Consider the following 19,525-nt stretch of genomic DNA (forward strand, 5'->3'; position numbering starts at 1 on the left):
TGAACTACTACTGCTGTTCAAAGCCACCACCGGCCTTCATATGTATATGGCTAACCGTAGTATCAGCATACTTAATAGTTTCATATCACTGTTGAACATGTTGAACATATGAAAAGAAAAGCACATAAGTAATCCAAAACAATTCCACACCTTGAGAGCATTACCTGGTAGCCCATGAATAGGAAGTGAAAATGATTAATTGGCCTTATTAATGACCAACGCAGCCTTGACCTCAGCACCTCATTGTGGGTTTTCTCTATCCAAACACCTTTAAAATGAGCCCTTTTTTTTTTTTTAAGAGCCCAGATGGATATTTTTTCCACCAGTTGATAAAGGGGAAGAGAAACAATGATTAAATGGTATCGGCCAGATTACAGGCAGCTGATTAAAGCGTTCATTCGGAGTTATCCAAGGTTAACCCTCCGTAATGAAACGCTGTGAAAATAATGATACGCTGCATGGTTTTACGCGGGTTCACGGCTGTTTAACGTTGCCGCGGCGACCTTCGGCGGTTGGAAAAGCTCAACGCGTATTTCCAGGAAAACCCCATTAGCCTCTGAATACGTGGCAGAGGTGTAATATTCTTGGACACACAATGGACTTCGGTCACGTGCGGCGCTTTTGATTCTACTTTTAAATCCAGCCCATTAAGCTGTGCGGCAGTAGCCTTTGTCAGGTTGGTCAGTTCCTGTCTCTCTCCGGCTGCCTCCGCGGTCTCTCTCTGTAATGAGATTGCGCACGTTTTCTCCTTCGGTCCTGTGTTCCACTTGGGAATTCTCGGGCCGACTACTAAATCATTGGGATTGCAGTGGTGGTTTTAAGAGATGTGTGTAGAACCGACCATAAAAAAATAAAATGGAATCAAGAGTGGTGGGAGAGGAATGTTTTAGAGAAACGTGCTATTTAAAGCTGACCTCTGGAGGAGTATATCCCGTTGGAATCAGTACATGGTGGCTGTCTTATCTATTTTAAAAGGCTGTCTTAAAACTATGTACTCTCTCTCTCTCTCTCTCTCTCTCTCTCTCTCTCTATTTTAAAGTCTTGTCAGTAGCTTGAACCATGCGATTTGATTTTTTTTCGTGCACAGTGGAGACATAGTATTAATATTCATATGGTTATATTTGAATTTTACAACTGTTCAATTTCAACAATGTCCCGGGAGTCTATAATGCACATGAATTGTCAAGCACCTTTTGTTTGTTTACCCAGCCAATTGAGAGGGCATTTTGGCTGTTTATAAAATAACATTCTGTGAGAATGGTGGCCAGGGAGGTTACAAGTAAGTGCTTGCATTGGCTGAATTCATTTGGATAGCTAGAAGGGTGAATTCTAATGAATGCTTTCGACCTTATCGATGGTATATGATTGCTATTTAAATCCCCTTTCATAACATTTCTTACCAAGGAAATAATGTGATAGATGACCTTTTCTGTGTAATTGCATATAGATGAATGTTAGAGTTAATGGAACATCTCATTTAGCCTGATTTTTAGGGTTTGTTCATTTTAAATGTGAATATTGTTAATAAGAGCTAATTGAGAAATAGTGCAAATGAGTTATGTAGGTTCTATAGGTGTACTGTACAAATAGGTGTTTTTGAGGTATTTGGAAAATACTTCTATATTCTATTCTATATTTCTAAAATTGTATTATTTAAAATATGTCCGTCTGCAACTCTTGAGACTGCTTTTGACTACGATATACATCTTGAGTACATCTGAGAGGCTTGTACAATACTTATGATGTGTATCTCTACTCACTGACAGTTGCCTCAGATACATTTTGATTCAGAATTTCATGCTTTGACAGTGGTTGTTGTGATTGGCCGTGGGGAAAACATGAATGTACACATGCTAAACCTACTGCAGCTCATCTCAAAAGCCACCCCAGAGAAAGCACTGCTGAAAGACCTGGGGTGTTTGTTTGTTGTTGTTTATGTATTTTGAAGCAATTATTTAGCCAGTATTAAGTAATTTATTCCTTAAAAAAACATCTTCAGCTCATTCCAGCAGTTGTTGTGGTCTGGGTAGGGGCAGTGGAGCTCAGGTCATAGGCTGCCATGACCCCGGATCTGTATCCAGTGTGGTGCGCAGTCTGGAGCCTTTGGTGGATCCATTGTAAACGGGGAGGATTCATGACCTACAGAAGGTCAAAAATCCTTCAGCAGTCCCAGCATAACGACACCAGTACCGCACCAAGTTTCCATACAACGCTTGCTTATCTGAAGCCTTTAAAATGTATTTTCATTTCAATATATCATGTAGGCTTATTTGTTTTGTTTACAACAGTGTAAAATTAAATTTGTGCCTCAACAAACGTTTTTTGCTAACTGGAAGTGGGGAACGTGTTCCAGGGAAGATTTCAGCAAGAATTGATCTTTCTCAATCGGCTGATGACAAGAAGTGGTTTTTTTCCCCTCTTTTTCATAAAAAAAAAAAAAGTTACTGCTTGAAATGTCCCCTTCCTCCGAATCTTTTCTTGTTTACAATGGAGGCTAATCATCATGATCACTATCCTGCAGGGGGGGAAGGCGCGCGTCTATCATTAGCTTTGAAAGAGGCCCTGATTAAGACGCCCATCCTGGAGATCACACCGAAGAGTTCCAGGGTACATTGTTAGGAAGTGCAGCGGACTCCCAGCAGACTGTGCGCTGACAGAGATGTGAAGAAGCAGGTCAAACGGAGTCCTAATGAAGATGAATGGAGGGGAACTGCGGTGCACGTGGTGGGAACCGAGCCCAGGTTGTAGAACGCTGGGTGGATCTTCACCGCTTCATTCATCAGTGCCATATTTTTTTTAGTGGGGACTTTGTACCACTATCCCCCCCTGTTTTCACCGAAAGTGGTTGCTTTTTAATATTGTGAGAGAGAGCCCGTGTAGATTTTTGTTCTGAATGTCGGACTACAGAAGGTGAGTAAAGCATATGGAGGCAATAATGTTGGGAGTTAAAGTTTTTTAAAAAAGCCTATCAAGGGATGGACTTGGAACATTTAAAAAAACAAAACTGTGGCATCCTACATGTCATGGCTCCAAAAGCCTTTGTCATTGTCTAAAAGTGAGAAAGATAAAGGGGTAGTATCATTTTCTGTTTGCTTGGAGTGAGCATGCTGTGGCAAATTGCATCAAAGTCGCATTTTGTTAATAAAGGGACATTTAATACAAATGTTTAACACAGGAGTGAGCACTGATGTATTTGTTCACAGTGCATGGAATTCACGGTCACAGTTATCAAGTTCTGCGTTGACATGAGTATTCAACATGTAAAACAAACAGTTTTATACTTTATTTTCAGTGTTTGAATGATTAATAGAAATGAGAGTTAGCTGAGGGTGAAGGGTCACAGCCAATCTGAACATACATATTTTAAATAAAAGATTAAAGGAAAATGCTAGAATGATATGGGATGTATATCGACATTTGTTGTCTGCATGGTTCTGTTTAATAAGGCACTTATAACCATGCCAGTATTTTCAGCCGTCTGAGGTATGGCTTGAGTATAACAGGGTCTCAACAGTCAACACTAATAAGCTGTTTCTCAGGTCTCTGCTCATTGTAAATGGCCAGATTTTAACCGATACAACTCAAATGTTTTGTCTTGCCTCGCTTCCTGGCTGGTATGTGAACACATCTGTCCAGCCCAGACGCTGTGCTGTTTGTGTTACACAGGCCGGATGGTGCTTTATTGTTTACAACTTTAAAGATGAAGCAGCACTATCATGCTCTGACCTTGTGAATAAGCAAGTATACATAATTGCTTGGGGAAAGAATGAAATAGCCCAAAATTGCTTGCTTTATGAACTCTGCAGTTGTATCATTTCCATTTATTTTGTGCAATAATGCTACCCTAGTGTGCATTTTCTGTTATGGTTTTAAGATTTAATGAGGCTGGCAATGTCCAGTGATGGAAACAAAGGACTTTCAAAAACTGATTTAGAGAAGAAGATTGGAATTTAAATGGGATATAAAATGGGTTCTCCTACATATATTCACTAGCTATATAAGATCTTATCTTAGTATAGTTAATTATATAGTCAATAATAATGACAACAATAATAACTATTGTTATTATTATTATTATAAGTTGTAGTCAGCATAGTGGTAGTATTAGCTGTTGTTATTTTTTGGAAATATGTTTCATTTTTCTAAAGCCACATATAGAAGAGCTATCCATTGAGCATTGCAAGTAATGCATTGCTGGACCTCCTGTAGTACACGTTCCTTAATGGAATCTGCTCTTAATAAAAAAATAAAAAATAGAACTAATTTAATGAAATGACAGTATCTTGTCACCAGTCCAAATGCTGGCCAGCAGTTGGGTAGATTCTCAGTAGACTGCTTAATATAATTGAATGCTATTGGTGTATATATCAGTGGCTAATGTAAATACTTAACTTAATGTTATCCTATGGGAAATCTGCACTGAGAGTAAAAGGGTTCTGTTGTGATAGTTCCCATTGCTATTCCAGTGGAGCAGCTCAAATGAATTACTTCTGCCAGACATTTTTCATTCTTCTCTCATCCCTCCAAACAATGAATGCCCTGCTATTTCAACAAAGCTTTTTTCTCTCTCAGAGAATCCTCTAAAACACAGCTGGGTTCCATTGATATCTAAAACTGCCATTTTGCAGGTGCTTTTTTTATTATCACTGACAGTTTTTCTTTCCTTTTGTATTCAGCAGCAGAGTAATTATGAAAAAAGGACTCCTTGATGCGTCTTAATTCTCATGCCTCCATGAAGGTACATTTGTAGAGGGAAGAAATGCTTGGTTATAATCAGTTAACACCATAATGGAATGGTGATTTATTTTGAATGCCAAATGTTAAAATAACAATGTAGATCAATACTCTCTATAACATGCACGGGAACACTTGTCTTGAAGAAAATAAATAATGCCTTGTAAATGGTTTCCAGACATGCTGGAGTTATTATCTGAAGTGCTTTTGTGAAGACAACATCTGGTGAAGAAATTAATATATGAAAGGTAATTTATTTAGATTGTGCGCTTGAAATAGCTAATTTTCTCTTTTGCACAGGTACGAGATTAACAGCTGTTCAGTCCCACTGCCCTCTGGACTTGAATCTGTTTCATGCCTAAAACAAAACCAGAGCATTAGAGAACTGTAATGTCACGCCATATAGAGTCAGAAAAGGGAGGTCTCGGTGGAGCTTGGGGTCAAAAGTGTCATAGCTGCTGCAAGAATTAAGCGAAAAGAAAAACATCCTCGGTCCACATGTTTCCATAATTTAAACTAATTTTCTCCGGTCGTACTGTTAATCTTCGCCGACTTGTTGATCGGCAGTTTTTGCAGACACATTTCTGGAGGAGGGCCCAAATTGTATTTGCAGCAGGGCCCCTGTCAGTAGCGCCAAGCAACACAGCCACAAATTGGAATCTTGTAGAGCTCCGGGAAGGCAGCCAAGATTTAAATTAGACAATAACCTCTGCTCTCCCGTATTGCTTCTCCTTTTCCAGCTGCAGGCAGATCCATTTGTTTAATACAGTCAGCCCTGTAGTGTATAATAGACTGATATACTCTATGAGTCACCCCTCTGCGGTTTGTGCTTCTCAGATTTATAAAGATTTAACGCTGGTCAAGATTGTGCAGACTGTGGTTTTTTTTATCTAAAACAATGCTATGGAGAGCACAAGGGCCAAGGCCATCGTAGGCCAAACTCATCTGTTCCAGTTTACGGATGAATCTTGAGAATGGTTTCTTCACACAGTACATTCAGGTCATGTGGAAATGCATGTAAATATTGGTCATCTCGGTCTCTTACTATAAAAGCACTATTTCATTATAAATATTACTATACATATACCAATTACTGTTATATATATATATATATATATATATATATATATATATAATTTGCCTATCATTATGCAGTCTAGATGCTAATCAATTAGAAGATGGATGGTTGACATTCTCGCATATTTTAATGGTGCCATCATTCTTTTTTTATGGCCGTATAAGAGCTGGTTATAATGAACCTGTAATCAAGTCATGGAAATCAAGAAATGCTTGTCTGCTGACAAAGCAATTAGAGACAAGTCTATATTCTGCAGATTTCAAACGGATTCAGTTTAGGCCAGGTTACTGAGCCTCTGTTCTCCTGTCAAACTGAATGTGTGGTCACAAGCAATGCTAACAGCCAAAACAATAGAGTTTCAAAACAGTGATGGTGTTTTGTTGCTAACTGAAAGATCTCCTTCTGAAGGATTGTAAACTTCCCCCACCCTCTCTTCCTCAAAGACTTTTCTGGGCCCTCTGGGTGGAAAAGCTTTGGGGGGAAAAAAGGCTTCCATGATTTAAATCAATGCCTCTGATACCATCTTGAACTGGACCCACTTCAAAGCTGTCCATCGTAAACAACCCTGGAACATCGCTCAAAGGCGAATGCAAGACAACACCACCAAGTGCCCCCCGTTCACATTTCATTTCCTAAAAAAAGGGTGTCTGTGTTCCACTCTCATTGTGGGATGCCAGCACCGGGATTTCGAGGGTCTCTGGTGCCTAAGCCCTTTTGTATGGGAGAGGGCCAATGGCTCCCGCACCCCTTCACATCAAAGGCGGAGAAACGTCGAAACGTCGCCCCGCTTGCTCTTGGGAAAGCTGACACAACTCCACACGTCGGTGTGCGAGAGTAAAAAATGTTCCGAGGCGGATGTTAGAGCACAGGGTCCCGAATGAGAGCAAGTCGATGTGTACCGTACAGATGTCCTGCTTCAGATGTCCCGACTCTATCATACGCAGCTTTGATGCAGGAAAATATGCTTGTGCTGGATCTCAAGACCGTGTAAGAAAGGTCTGATGACAGCATGCTTTGCCACTAACTTTAACTACTGAATTTGATCGTGTCACTTGTTTCTTACTCATGTAGCGCGAGTTTTGTGGTTGTGGGAAAGGGAAAATTGAGTAAATTCCTCTCTTACACATGACAAAATCGCCCATTGAGATTTGATTGAAGTGTGACCACAATATTAGTATTACTAATTGTAATTTCCACGTTCCCCGAGGAATAGCCTAGGAATTAAGTAGACATGGTATGTTTTACGATCCCTTAGGTTACTATTTTATCTTGACACGTGTTCTTTTCTATAATCCCTGCAGCAGACTCTGGCAGTATATTATGTTCTTGAGGAAATGGGTACTTGCATCTATCGTTTTACAAACATCCTGAGAATTTTTTGTGGATTCTTTGTAGATTAGAACAATGTTAGTCTAAAATCCAGCAACACTGCTCAGTTCTTATGCACTCCGCTGGTAATTTTACCCAGTGCGGTGGGATGTTTCTCTGAATCGGTACAACACAACTCCTTGTTCTGCTTGTGGAAAATCTCACTCTGACGTTCTCTCTGTGGATTATTCACAAATAATAGGCCTATAAACAGAACTTTCTTTAATATAAAAAAAAAAAACACGGCACTTTTTTGTGCGCGCAGAGTTCTGTTGTAAAAGGATGCTCACTGATCCTTCAGCTGCACATATCTGGAAATCAATAATATATTACTTTAGAGAACATTAAAGCAGAAAATGTTTGTCCAGGTGTGCTTTATTCCTTTTGTGTCAGCAAGCAAGCATCTCTCTAAATATAAGCTATATCAAGACTGGTGTGATAAAATATAAAGTTATGCTATTGTATTGATGACATGAACATCAAAAGAACTTAACTGCCAGCTGGTCCGTTGTAACTTTTTTTGTCAATCATGTTTTTTTGTGGTGTCAATGCTAAGAGTAAAATCCATCTCAGAATCTGCCAGCAAAATCTTACCTTGGGGTTTTTCACAATGGCAGGTTCATAAACGACAGCCATTTATTTCTAAACAATTTTCCCTTCAAGCTGTGATCTAGTGAAGGTTGACTGAAAATGAAAAACTGACCTTGAGTGGAGAAAACACTTAATTTAAACTCTGCTACCATGTAATAGTGCCTTGTTTGACTTGCAGCACCTTGGACATAAAAAAATAAAATAAAATAAAATAAAATAAAAACTTGAACTAAATTTTTGTAACCCATTCTGCCTACAGATAAAAAAACTGAGCCTGTGGTACACACAGTGAAGCTGGTTATAAAAAGGATACCTACAGACAAAAATAAAATAAAATACTGATGCCATACTCTATGTGTGAGTTCTGCCTGGGTTGAGTATGCCCAGTGACCTTGTTAGAACAGCTGCTCGGATTTTATGGTAAACTGGTCTGTAAACGAGAGAACATTTGACTGCGAGGGCCTTTGAAATCAAGAGGTAGCTCAGAGTTTATTTGTCTAGGCGGCAGCTGGGAGAGGGGAGGAGAGGCTGCAGTACCTGTTTCATCTTGTTCTTTCCACTGGACCAAGAGACCCAAGCTGTCATTCTGCCAAATCTACATGCAAAGTACCAGATCAACTGTACTTCACGTTATAAAGAACAAGGGGAAAAAAACACAAGTGTCTTTACTTAGGCCTGTCCTTTAATAGATGTCTTGCTGTAAGGATGTTATTTAGTCTGTCTATCTGACAGATCGTTTGAGTAACATTAATGGAAGCAATGTCCTAAAGAGCAGTACCCATATTCAAATACAGTGTATGAAAATATTACGATCAGTCACATAATAAATATCTGAATGACGGTTTGGAAACGTGGTTATTTTTTCAATCAACTATAAAGCAGTAAGACTAGCATTTTCTGGCCTGCCTATATGTGTCTTTATGTATGCTACCTGAATATGTACTGCAGTCGTCTGAAAATTAGTCTCTTGTGACACAAAATCCATACTTGGTTACATTTTATTTAGTTTTATTTCTACACCTTTTTATTACTTTCCTTCTTCAGATGTTTTATTTATATCATTTTAGTGCCTCCTTTGTTTGTTATATACAAATACGTATTTATAAATTGAGTGCAGTAAAAACGCAATAAACAGATCAATACTTGGTGCGTTGCATTATGTGGCTGGCTGAATGAATGTACAGATGAAGATTAGTGTGAGAGAGAGAAGTGGCTGCAGCATGGATTGTGGTTTACTGCTGAGGGTTTTAAAGGCATACTATGCAGGATTTTTACCTTGAAAATATTACAAAATAACCATACTAAAGTATGTCTGTGATGCAGTGGTGAATTTCAGTCATTATGCGCTTTCGCCACATCGATGCGCCTTTACCTGTATTTGTTATTCTAAAATGTGTCCGGGTTGTTTCTGGGCGTGGCGCTCCTCTGTGTGGGGGGGTGGGCGTGGCTGCAGAGCTGGCTAGCGATGAAGTCCGGAGACAGCGAAGCAAAAAAACAAAAACAAAAAAAAACAAGCTGAGAGGGCTCATTCAAGAACTACAGTTAACCTTTGAATTGCGTTTCCTAGGCGGTGTCCGCTGAATTTAGCCAAGGGGATTAAAAGTTACGTGGAGTTGTCTTGTTTTCTGTTGGAACTGACCTGCTGCAGAAGACAATAAGGATTTTTGGGAGGGTCTGAAATGTTCGAACTTAAGGTTCCAGTGATAAAACCGCTATTACTTTCAACATGATGGAATCAATGAAGCTATAATTGAATCTGGCTTCTTACTGTTACGGTCCCTCATTTCACAGTACGAACCTTATCTCTAGCCATCCAGCTAGCTACACTAGTTGGAGTATTTGGTTGGTGTGAGAGGGTAGGGTTGAATATGGAGGAGGAGACTTACTTGATTGTAAACACAGCCTATGAAATCCTGCATAGTATTCCTTGTATACAGTGAAATACATAATTAGATATACAATGAGCTCTCCTTATTGCTTTAAATGGCCAGTTCTTAATGAGAACCTGTCATTTTATTTGAATTGATGTGTGTGTTTCTTGAATATGTTTTGTGATAATGGTATTTGTACATTTCTTGAATGTCCTCGTTCAAGCGGGTTTATACAAAGTTGGATCTGGTCCAGGGTGGTAGTGTGCATTTGTGCTGAGTTTAGAGATGAACTGGACTTTGGATCGGTTCCAGCGGGGGTCAAAGGTGAACTGCCCTGTTCCCTTAGTCCTGGACGCCAGCTGTTAATGCAGCATGACAGAGACATGCACACAAATTTCCACATGGAAACAGACCCTGCTCAACTTTCAGCTGGACCGTGTGCAGACCCTGCAGCTGCACACCCGTCAAATAGCTACTTAAATCTGCGGCTCCACGTTTCAAATGCAGCTGGTCATTATTTCAGGCTCCATGGAAATAGGCAGGGATAGTCTAAAAATACCCTCAGGCCTTATGGGGTTAAAGCCTCATTTGCTGCAGTACGTTTCAGGAATATGAAAAGTAGAAATTAATTCATATGCTTTCTGTCGCTCCCTCCCCTTTATAATGCAGCTTTTTGCAAAAAAATGTGCAGTCCTGTTTGGGCACTGTTCAATTATTTAGGGTGCATGCTATGTGTTGCAAATGAAAGCATCTTATTCCTCATGCGACAACGTCCCCAAAACATGGTTTGCTTGGTCTGTATGTACTTTTAGATATTACAAAAGTTTCCCAGAGTTTCTGCCTCTACTATGTGACCTGGCAGACTGTTGACTACTCTCTGTGTGAAAAAAAATTCTTCCTAATGTCTGTACAGAACCCAACCTGAAGAATCTCTTGTAGTTCACTTTGTTGATCCCCTTTTTGAATTTAAAAGCCACAATCAATCAATCTGAGTCTCCTTTTACTAAGCTTTAAGAGATTAAGCATCCTAAGTCTTTCCTCATAGCTTTTATCGTTCATACCAGGAATCAATTTGGTTGCTCTTCTTTGAACCTTTGCCAGATCCTCTATATCTTTCTTGATGTACGGTCCCCAGAACTGCACACAGCACTCCAAGTGTGGTCTAACAAATGTTTTGTATAAGATAAGTATGGCTTCCTTGGATTTATACTCAATAATTTTGGCAATATATCCCAGCATCCTGTTGGCCTTTTTTTTTACTGCTACAGCACAGTGCTGGGATATATAGCCAGAGGTATTGAGTATATATCCAAGGAAGTCATACTTATCTTATAATATACATACCTTGAATTGCGGTACAGAAATGAATAGGCTAGCACTTATAAAAAAATTTTTTATTTATTTATTTTTTTTTAATCTGAATCATCGATACATATTATTTTCAGGAAAATAATATGGCTCAGGCTTAAAGTGGCTCCAGCCCTGTTCTTCCCAGGGACAGAGTGGTATGGTTTAGATGCTGCTGGCCTGGCTAAGACATGGCTACCACACTGCCTGTGTTGCTACATGCTCAGAGTTGCCAAGTTAGTTGACGACATGAAACCGAAGCTACATTTATGTCCCTGCTCTGAAACAGAACAGGGCTTCAGCTGCGTTTGCCGAACTTTATTTGAGCCAAATTTACGGATGAGGAGTTGGAACAGACAGAGGCTGAGGCTGAGCGGGAATGTAAATTGTGCTGACATCCCTTTGAGGACAACAAGCAGCCACATTTTCAAAAGATGTGGGGTTGTCTAATGGCAGCTGGTGAAAGTGACATGAACATTTCATCATTTTTTCCCCCCACAAGTTGGAATTGGACAAGCGCAAACCACTCTCAGTGCTGTTGATTTGTTGTCGCTTTGAGGTCTTGTCTCTCCCGCAGTAATTTGCTGCTCTCTGCTTGTTGTACTGTTGATAAAGGAAGCTGGGCCATGTTTTTGACATGCATCGTAGGAAACGGTTCCAAACAGTGAGATAAATAATATTAACTGTCATTTTTGTTAAAGTAATCAGGCACTCCTGGAGGTATAATAAGGTTCTACAAACTGCTTTGTATTTACATGAAGGGTATGTTTTTTAAAAAAATTTAAACTACAAACTGCCCCTTATATCAGCTATTGCAAAGTCAGCAAGATGTCAGATGTTCTGTAAATATCTAAAATATACTTTATTACACACAAGAACTGTCTGGGCAAAACATGCAGTAAACCTGAAATGCTGTTTAAAACCTCAGACAGTGAACTGCCCCTTTTAATTATCTCTTGACAGTTTTCAAAAAAAAAAGAAGAAATTAATCCAAGGACTTAATTTGCGTGACAAAAGAAACTGCCCCTTCTTTCCTTCTTGTCCTTCAAAGAATGTTTTGTAAAAAAAGTTGCCTTTTCATTGCAGAGAAGTACTTGTTTAATTTTTAATTCCCCTTGCTGAAATATTTATTTATATCTTTGCCAGAAGGGTAAAAAAAAAAAAAAAGAAAACTGCAGAGACTGGAAACACAATGTTTCCTCTGTCTTCCAGTCATGTCTGCCTCTCTGTGAGAGGGTGGAGCTAGTGAGCCTCTCCGTTAATAAAAGCCTGGTGTCCCGTGGCTATTTTAAACCGATCCGTGCTGGCTGCTGGCTCTCTGCTTCCAGAGCCCCTCCAGAAACAGAGATATCACAAGTGGGCTAAATGCACACCGAGCTGGAAATGTCTAAATGCACTGCTACTGTTCTGACTAAACTCAATGCCTCTGCCTTTGCAGTGATTTTAACACTTTTTGTTGTTGCTGGTCCAGTAGGGGAGAATCGCATTCAGACACAGCAACTGATTAACATAAAAAAAAAAAACATCCTGGAAAATGTTATTTTTTTAATGATCGCGTTTCTGTCCACCGCAGATTTTCGGTGGCTTTTACATTGCATTATATTACATTACAGGCATTTAGCAGACGCTCTTATCCAGAGCGACTTACACACCTTTTACATAGCATTTTACATTGTATCCATTTATACAGCTGGATATATACTGAAGCAATGCAGGTTAAGTACCTTGCTCAAGGGTACAACGGCAGTGTCCTACCCGGGAATCGAACCTGCGACCTTTCGGTTACAAGCCCAGTTCCTTACCCACTGTGCTACACTCCGTCCGTACTTTTCCACCCTCAGAAAGGACTGCTGGTTGCAGGCGACCTGTAGCAGCCGAAAGGCTTTTTCCGTGTGCAGCGTTGTTTATGCTAGCAGGGCTGAAGTAGCATTCTCCCGGCTCCTCGTCTTGTAATTACAGAGCACGCTTTGTCTGTGCTGACCCATTTTTTTTTTTGTACAGGCTCTGCCAACAGCCGTCCAGACCTCCCAATCACAGTTAATTTAATTTGGCATTTGGCTCAATCAGACCGACAGCGAACATGAACATAACATGCAATCACAGAACAAATTAAAAATAACTACTTGCTGCTCTTCTTAATTAAGGTTTCATACGGGCTCTTGTCTTAGCAAGCTGTTAATGGTCAAGATTAATATAGGTGACTCGGGGCCATAATTAAGTGGATATATTTCTCCGGTGTCTGGCTTTAGGACAAAATGTACTGTGCTGCGTGTGTAATTGTGTTCGTGCATTGCGTCCCCTTATCAAAATGTGTAAATATTAGTGGGGCTGATTTACTGTGTATTAACAACGGCACACATTAGGGAGCCCGAGGGGGGGCAGGTAATTGGAATTTTTTTGAGGTTAATGAGTAACTCTGTGCCCGGCCCTTTTAAAGGCAAACACGAATACTTCTGTACGCGTTCGACGCGTCTGGTCCACCTGTCTCTCTCTCTCTCTCTCTGTCTCTCTCCGTTTGCTTTATGCTGCAAACGAAGCACTTGAATTCTCATATCCCCTCCTCTTGCGTCGGAGTGCCCTGAAACCACATCTTTCCCGCGAGGCCTTCTGTTTCACATTCTACAAGGCATGAGCCAGAGCAGCCAAGGCAATGATGCACGCGATTCTTTTCACATAAGGCTGTAGAATTTTTTTTTGTGTTTGAATATAGAGGGGTGTTAATAATATTTTTTTGTGACGTGCCAGTCTAAGGAAGATTATCGGCGTGCGGATAAGCTTCTGTGATGTTGATTGCTGTCGCACCTAGTCACATACTGCGACAGCTGTGGCCCAGCGAAGTCTGGCTCAGAGTCACCGAGAGAGCTGAGGGAGAGTCAGAAGATGGCTGGAGAAGGGAGCGCTGGCTCCACAGGCCTTGTGGATTGTCGGCTGTTCTTCAGCAGAGGCTATCTGCATAGCTGAGGTTTGCTTTGAGCGCAGAGGGCCGACGCCATTAACGTGGACGTAAGATCAAATGGCTCATAAATGACCTGGACCACTTAAAACAACCTGCTTTGCCACATAAATGCTTGTGCGCCTGCCGTTCCCAACTTCTGTGTTTTTTGTGCTGTTGACATCACTCCCCGTTCTCTCGTCGTTCTCCAGGGCATATACTAATTAATGGATACCGTTCGCAGATGATTAGCCACATCTCTTTCAGTAATTGCATTCACAGACTGCTCTGAAGGAAGAGAGTGGGAGAGAAAGAGCAAGAGAGAGTCAGAGATACCAAAAGAGTAAAAAAAAATAAATGAATGCATCCATTTTTTACTCTGATCTTAATTTGTTTCTTCCAGTGTTTGGCCTTTGTAAAATCCAATGAGTCATTCTCTTGTTCTGCGTTTTAATGTGTGAGAGTATGTGACTTTTGTAATGTAATGAGATGATTTTAACCCAAGTCACATGTGAATATGATTATTTGGTTCATTTTGGATTGTGCTTCTGCATAAAGCCACAGGAGGAAATGCCAGCACCCCCTCCCCCACAATACCCCCCCCCCCCCACCCAGCCCATTCTGGATGTAGATAGGAGTTTGTCATTGGTCATAGAAAGGTACCTCAGAGCCCAGAGCCTGGCCAATAATTCTTCATTCTGTGTTCCATTGTTCTTACCTGTCAGTGCACTTGTGTCTCAGAATAAAGGAAGTGTCTGCCACACTGCCAGAGGGCTGTGTGTGTGGGTGTGTGTGGTGGGGGGTTTGGTGGGTGTGGGGGTGGATTGAGAACACACTGCCATTTCTTATAAAGCAGCCAACTGCACCTCAGCCGTACTAAAACACTCACTTGTATGCTAGCAATCCCTCCCGTTATACGGGTCCTCCTTCCATACATGTTTTGTACCTCTGTTGTATCTTCTCTTCTAGCTTGTTGAAAGTTTAAAGCCTTATTCAGTGCCTCCTTGCTCGGGCTTTATGATGCAAACTGGTCAATGGCCGCCATTCTGTAAATACGAATAAAGACTGAATGAATAAACTCTTGTTATCTGGTGGTGAATTGACTGCATCTCCTATTCTAAACGACAACAGGGTGACATCACTTGTACGCTGAAAGAATCCTTAGCCACCATAAAACATTACATTTTAAGAAAGTTAAGCATACGTAAGTTGTGCGTATAAGGATGTGCTCATATTTCAGTAACGTGAGGCCTGCACTGTGAAACCCGTCTAAATTCTAATGTTTATTCCTTGTCTCTCGCAGTTTGGGAACAATAACAGCTACATGAACATGACGGAAGCTAATGGGGTCCTTCTTGCAGCTGGTGATGTAAGTACCTCTTCAACATGTCACTCGTCTTTCTTTCTTTCTCCCCCCACCCGCCCCCCCCCCCTCCTTTCATTTGGCCCTTTGTGTGCAGCGTTGAGATGTGCAGCAGACAAATGAGATTGATTGCCAGCTTTCAAATGTCTTCCCCCCTCCACATCCCCCCCCCTCCCCTCATCCCCCTTTCCAATGAAGGGCAGAATAAAGGAGGGTTTAATGAGAAACAGGAAGAGATGACACTTCTCCATTTGCGCAGTCGTCCATGCTTCCCTTCATTCGGGGGGGTGAAGAAGAGCGCAGAGGAAGCATGACACCGAGCGAATGGTGTGAGTTTGGAGAAGGCGGTGGAGGTCAAGGGCTCGGGCTGAATGTGTATGTGTCAGAATTCAAAAAGTCTGCTCGCCGTGAAGAGAACTGGCACTGAAAGTGCTGGCGAATGACATTCGTTTAATGTGGTTGTGGTGTAAAAACAAAGGCTTTCGAGAGCCTATTGGCTGTCTCAGACCACAGTGTGTTCCTGTGGCTCCATCGCGGAGAGACGCTACACTAGGATTAAAAGGAAGAATGTGTTATTTTGTGACTGGGTTGTAATGTTGACCTTTGGTTAGGTCTGTTTATCTTTGACCACTTAGATTGGTGACATGTAGTTGTTATTTGACTCATTTTAAACAGATAAGATAAAACGATCAAATGACATGTGCAACACTGAGGTAATTCAGTCAGCTTTCCAAATCATTAAAGGACATGACAGTATGCTTTACTCGCTCCTATAACATTTGAATCTTGGGGTGATGATAATATTGCTTCATGTTGTTATTTTGGCTTCTTTTATTATGGCTAAGATTACTCCGGGCATTAAGTTTAGGCTTTTAAATAATTCTGACATTCGGAAAGCTCTGTGATAAATATATCTTGACAGTCCACAGTTCGCTGCCGTTAGATCTCAGAAAGTTTTATATATAATTGCCCGTCTTTCACCGCGGTTCAGACAGTTGATCAAGGAACATGTGTAGAAGGGAGCTGGTATGAATTTCATGAGTGAATTTTCAATGAGTCTTGTACGGGCAGATCCGCAATCTCTAAAACATCATGTTAGAGTCGTTTGAGACGCCTCAACAAGCCACAGTACAGTACATACAGGAGAGGAGCAGTACAGAAGCAAACCTTTCTGAATGCATCTCTTTTTCCGTGCTTTCAGATGAACAGCGATTCATTCAACGATTCGGAAAATTTATTACATAAGCGTATCGTTCACTTTTCCCCTCCTCTGACTGTATTGTGCCCTAACAAACCAGAAGCCATCATTCTCCTCCATTCATCAAGCCCTCTCTATAGCATTGTTCAAAAAAAACCAAAAAAAAACGCTGAGATTTAAGAGAGGTAGAAACGGCACGGGTTTTCCAAAAGCCTACGGGACACAGTTTCTGTAAAGCGCGGCTAAAAAAAAACGAGCTGCCTGAATTATGTGTAATGGATCTTGCCTTTCTCCACGTACAATACGGAGTCCTGCACAGAGAGGGCTGTTGTTCCTGTTCGGATAGCTTTGCTTCAGCATCAGTGGTATTCAAGAAGCCAAATAACACACGGGGTGGGGGGGGGGGGGAGCATGGTGTGTCAAGGTTTGGCTGCTGATACAGTGATCTGAACACAAAGCTGAACCAGGAGGAGCTGTTTGTGACGGGGGTCATTTTTCCTCATTTGATTCGATAGGCTTTCTTTTTTCTTTTTTTTTTCCTTCCTTTCTTTCTTTTTTTCTTTTTTTTTTCCACATCGAGACGCTCGGAGCCCAGATCGTGAAGGAGAGAGCCCAGCCAGCACCAGCTGTTCAGAAACAATTTAATCCCAGCTGTGAAAACGCGGCGTGTCAGGCTGCGGTCTGCGAGGACCTGATATAACAGCCCCGCAGATTTGCATTTTATCAAAAGGAACAAATGTTTCCAGTGTTGCGCTGCAGATGGCCCGTCGCTGTGGGCTTCGCTTTCAATATTAAAAACGGACCGCGCAGGCAGCGCACACGCCGCAGATTCTATTTTTCTAATTAAAGCGGGATTTGAGTCGCAGAAACGTATTGTTTCATGTGACCCCGAACCGGAGGAGAATTAAAATAACTTTTTTTTTTTTGAGTCGTGTAATTTCACACTAAAATGAGGTTCTTTTTTTTTTGCTGAAATGTTAATAATAATCCACTTAGTGTGTCGGCCCTTGATATGGGGGTTACCATGGAATAGGGGGATAGCTTCTGTGTATGCTCCAGTGTCATCCGACTGTATCAGACCCTGATACTTGTTATTTTTTAAATACATTAACGAATTTTACTTCAGGATACTTTTTTTTGAAATTCAGCCTAATGCTAATTGCATTGCAGTACTCTTGTCTCCTTTATTTTTGGTTTTAGCCCTATTGCCAAAAGCCACTGCAAATGGAACAGCTCTGTGTAAGTGTTGTATTTGCATTTTCAAATCTGGGCCTAATTAGAAAATTCTATAAAACTTGCAGCAGCTAGAATACAATAGTGATTTTGTGGAAGGAATATATAACATTTTTCTTGTACAATATTAGATAAGCTGCCATTTATAAACGATTGCATTTACAGCGTTAGATAGCATGGCGTTTATCTGAGCCTGACAGCTTGTGTTTCACCTGCAACAAAGCTTTTGGTCTCTAAAGGAGAATTGTACATTCATTGAGCATCAGTGTCATTTAACTCCAGCTAACAACATACAGTAGATCCTCATGTGAATTTACTATCAGATAGATGAAAATAAAAGTAGCGTGACAGTTTGTTGCGTTCCTCTAAGCCCTTATTGCTTGTTTTGCTCCAGCGTAGCTGTAATTGGTGTTTATCACTTCATAAATAGGAATTGAAATGCGGCATTAAAGCTATCGACACTGGTGATTCCACGGCCCAAATTGGTTAACAGTGTTTCTGAAGGATTGAAAATATTGATGGCATATTTCTCTTCAGCTGATCTGCCTGGCCCCACACTATACAGATTTGGAACGTTTCCTATAGGCAGTACTGCTGAACTTCTGATTTCAGTCTGTGCTACAGGAACACATAAGGAAGTGTAGCTAAAACTGAAGACCAGCCTCTAATTACATTTATGAGCATAAGCCTGTTCTGTCTCAGTCATAGCTACACCATGTTTTACATAACTTATTTCTCTTCTCTTAGTGTATGAACATTTCCCATTTCATTTTCAAAAGAAAAGTAATTTAATATAAAACTGTAGTGGACATCTTCAAAAGGAAGTTATTTTACAGTTGTATTGGTGAAACCCTCTGAAGGTTGTTTTGCATACAGGCCTAAAGGTTTTTACCTTAGTAGCTACTGTAATACCCTTTACCCTAATGGCTAGACTAGTAGCTTAATTATGCCAATGCCCACATCTATGTGCAGTGAAATTGTGAATTTGTGGATTTGCCATAAACCACTGTACTGGACTACTGTGTGCCACTGTCTGGCCCCCAAATTTCTCTTCACCCCCACAGTGACGTTATTTGTCACAATCGCCCTTGGAGGCTCAGTGCATTCACTGAAATTAGTTGTGCGGCGCAGAGCACATGGTTCTGACCCGGGCCTGCGTTTCTCAAAACCTTGCGTGCTGTGGCTCATCTGCAGATGTATCCACCCTTAAGAACCAAGCCTCTTCTCTTCCTCCGTCCTGAGCCAGCCTCTGGTTCGGCAGCGGGCTTCGCCGCCGAGCTTTCGGGGACAATTTAAACGGACGATCGGGCGGCTGGCAGGGACGAAAGTCGATTCTGCATCTCTTAATCTGAGATCAGAGGCCCTTGTAAGCCTTTCTGGGTGCAGAGGTAGGCCAGCCTCATGTGAAATGACACTAATAGTGTCTGTGGCGCAACTCAGGAGCTGCTTCACCAGGCATGGCTTCTTCTGACAGCACGTCACCACGGATGAGCGACCAAAAATGACAGCTGACACCTTGTGTAGCCAAATTGAGCTGTTACTTCGTACATGTCAATTTTCAGCTCATGCAGATGTTGATTTGTGACATCAGTATTAACCATGGGGGACGATGACAAGTTTCGATACACACTGGTGTTCTTTGATAATGGTCCTCGGGCCTTCCCGATACCCACCACACAACTACAAAAAAAAAAAAATTTCATTCTCAAGGATCTGTTGTTTTCTGGCTGAAAGGTCAGAAGGATATGTGTTTAGCTGAAGGGGGATAAAAGACAGCACTATCTTACATTGGTCTTTGAGCTTTATGTCA

The 19,525-nt window shown here is 41.1% G+C and overlaps 1 protein-coding gene across 4 annotated transcripts in view; it reads left to right on the forward strand.

Annotated features, from left to right (window-relative positions):
- Window positions 1-19,525, forward strand: part of LOC135241956 (TOX high mobility group box family member 3-like) — a 51,794-nt gene that overhangs the window by 17,467 nt on the left and 14,802 nt on the right. For all 4 annotated transcript variants that reach the window (XM_064312771.1, XM_064312768.1, XM_064312770.1 and 1 more), the window contains exon 2: window positions 15,225-15,290. In XM_064312771.1, the coding sequence (XP_064168841.1) occupies window positions 15,225-15,290 (66 nt within the window). The remainder of the gene's footprint in view (window positions 1-15,224; window positions 15,291-19,525) is intronic.

This window comes from Anguilla rostrata, chromosome 16 (genome assembly GCF_018555375.3).
Source record: "Anguilla rostrata isolate EN2019 chromosome 16, ASM1855537v3, whole genome shotgun sequence".
Classification (NCBI taxonomy): Eukaryota; Metazoa; Chordata; class Actinopteri; order Anguilliformes; family Anguillidae; genus Anguilla; species Anguilla rostrata.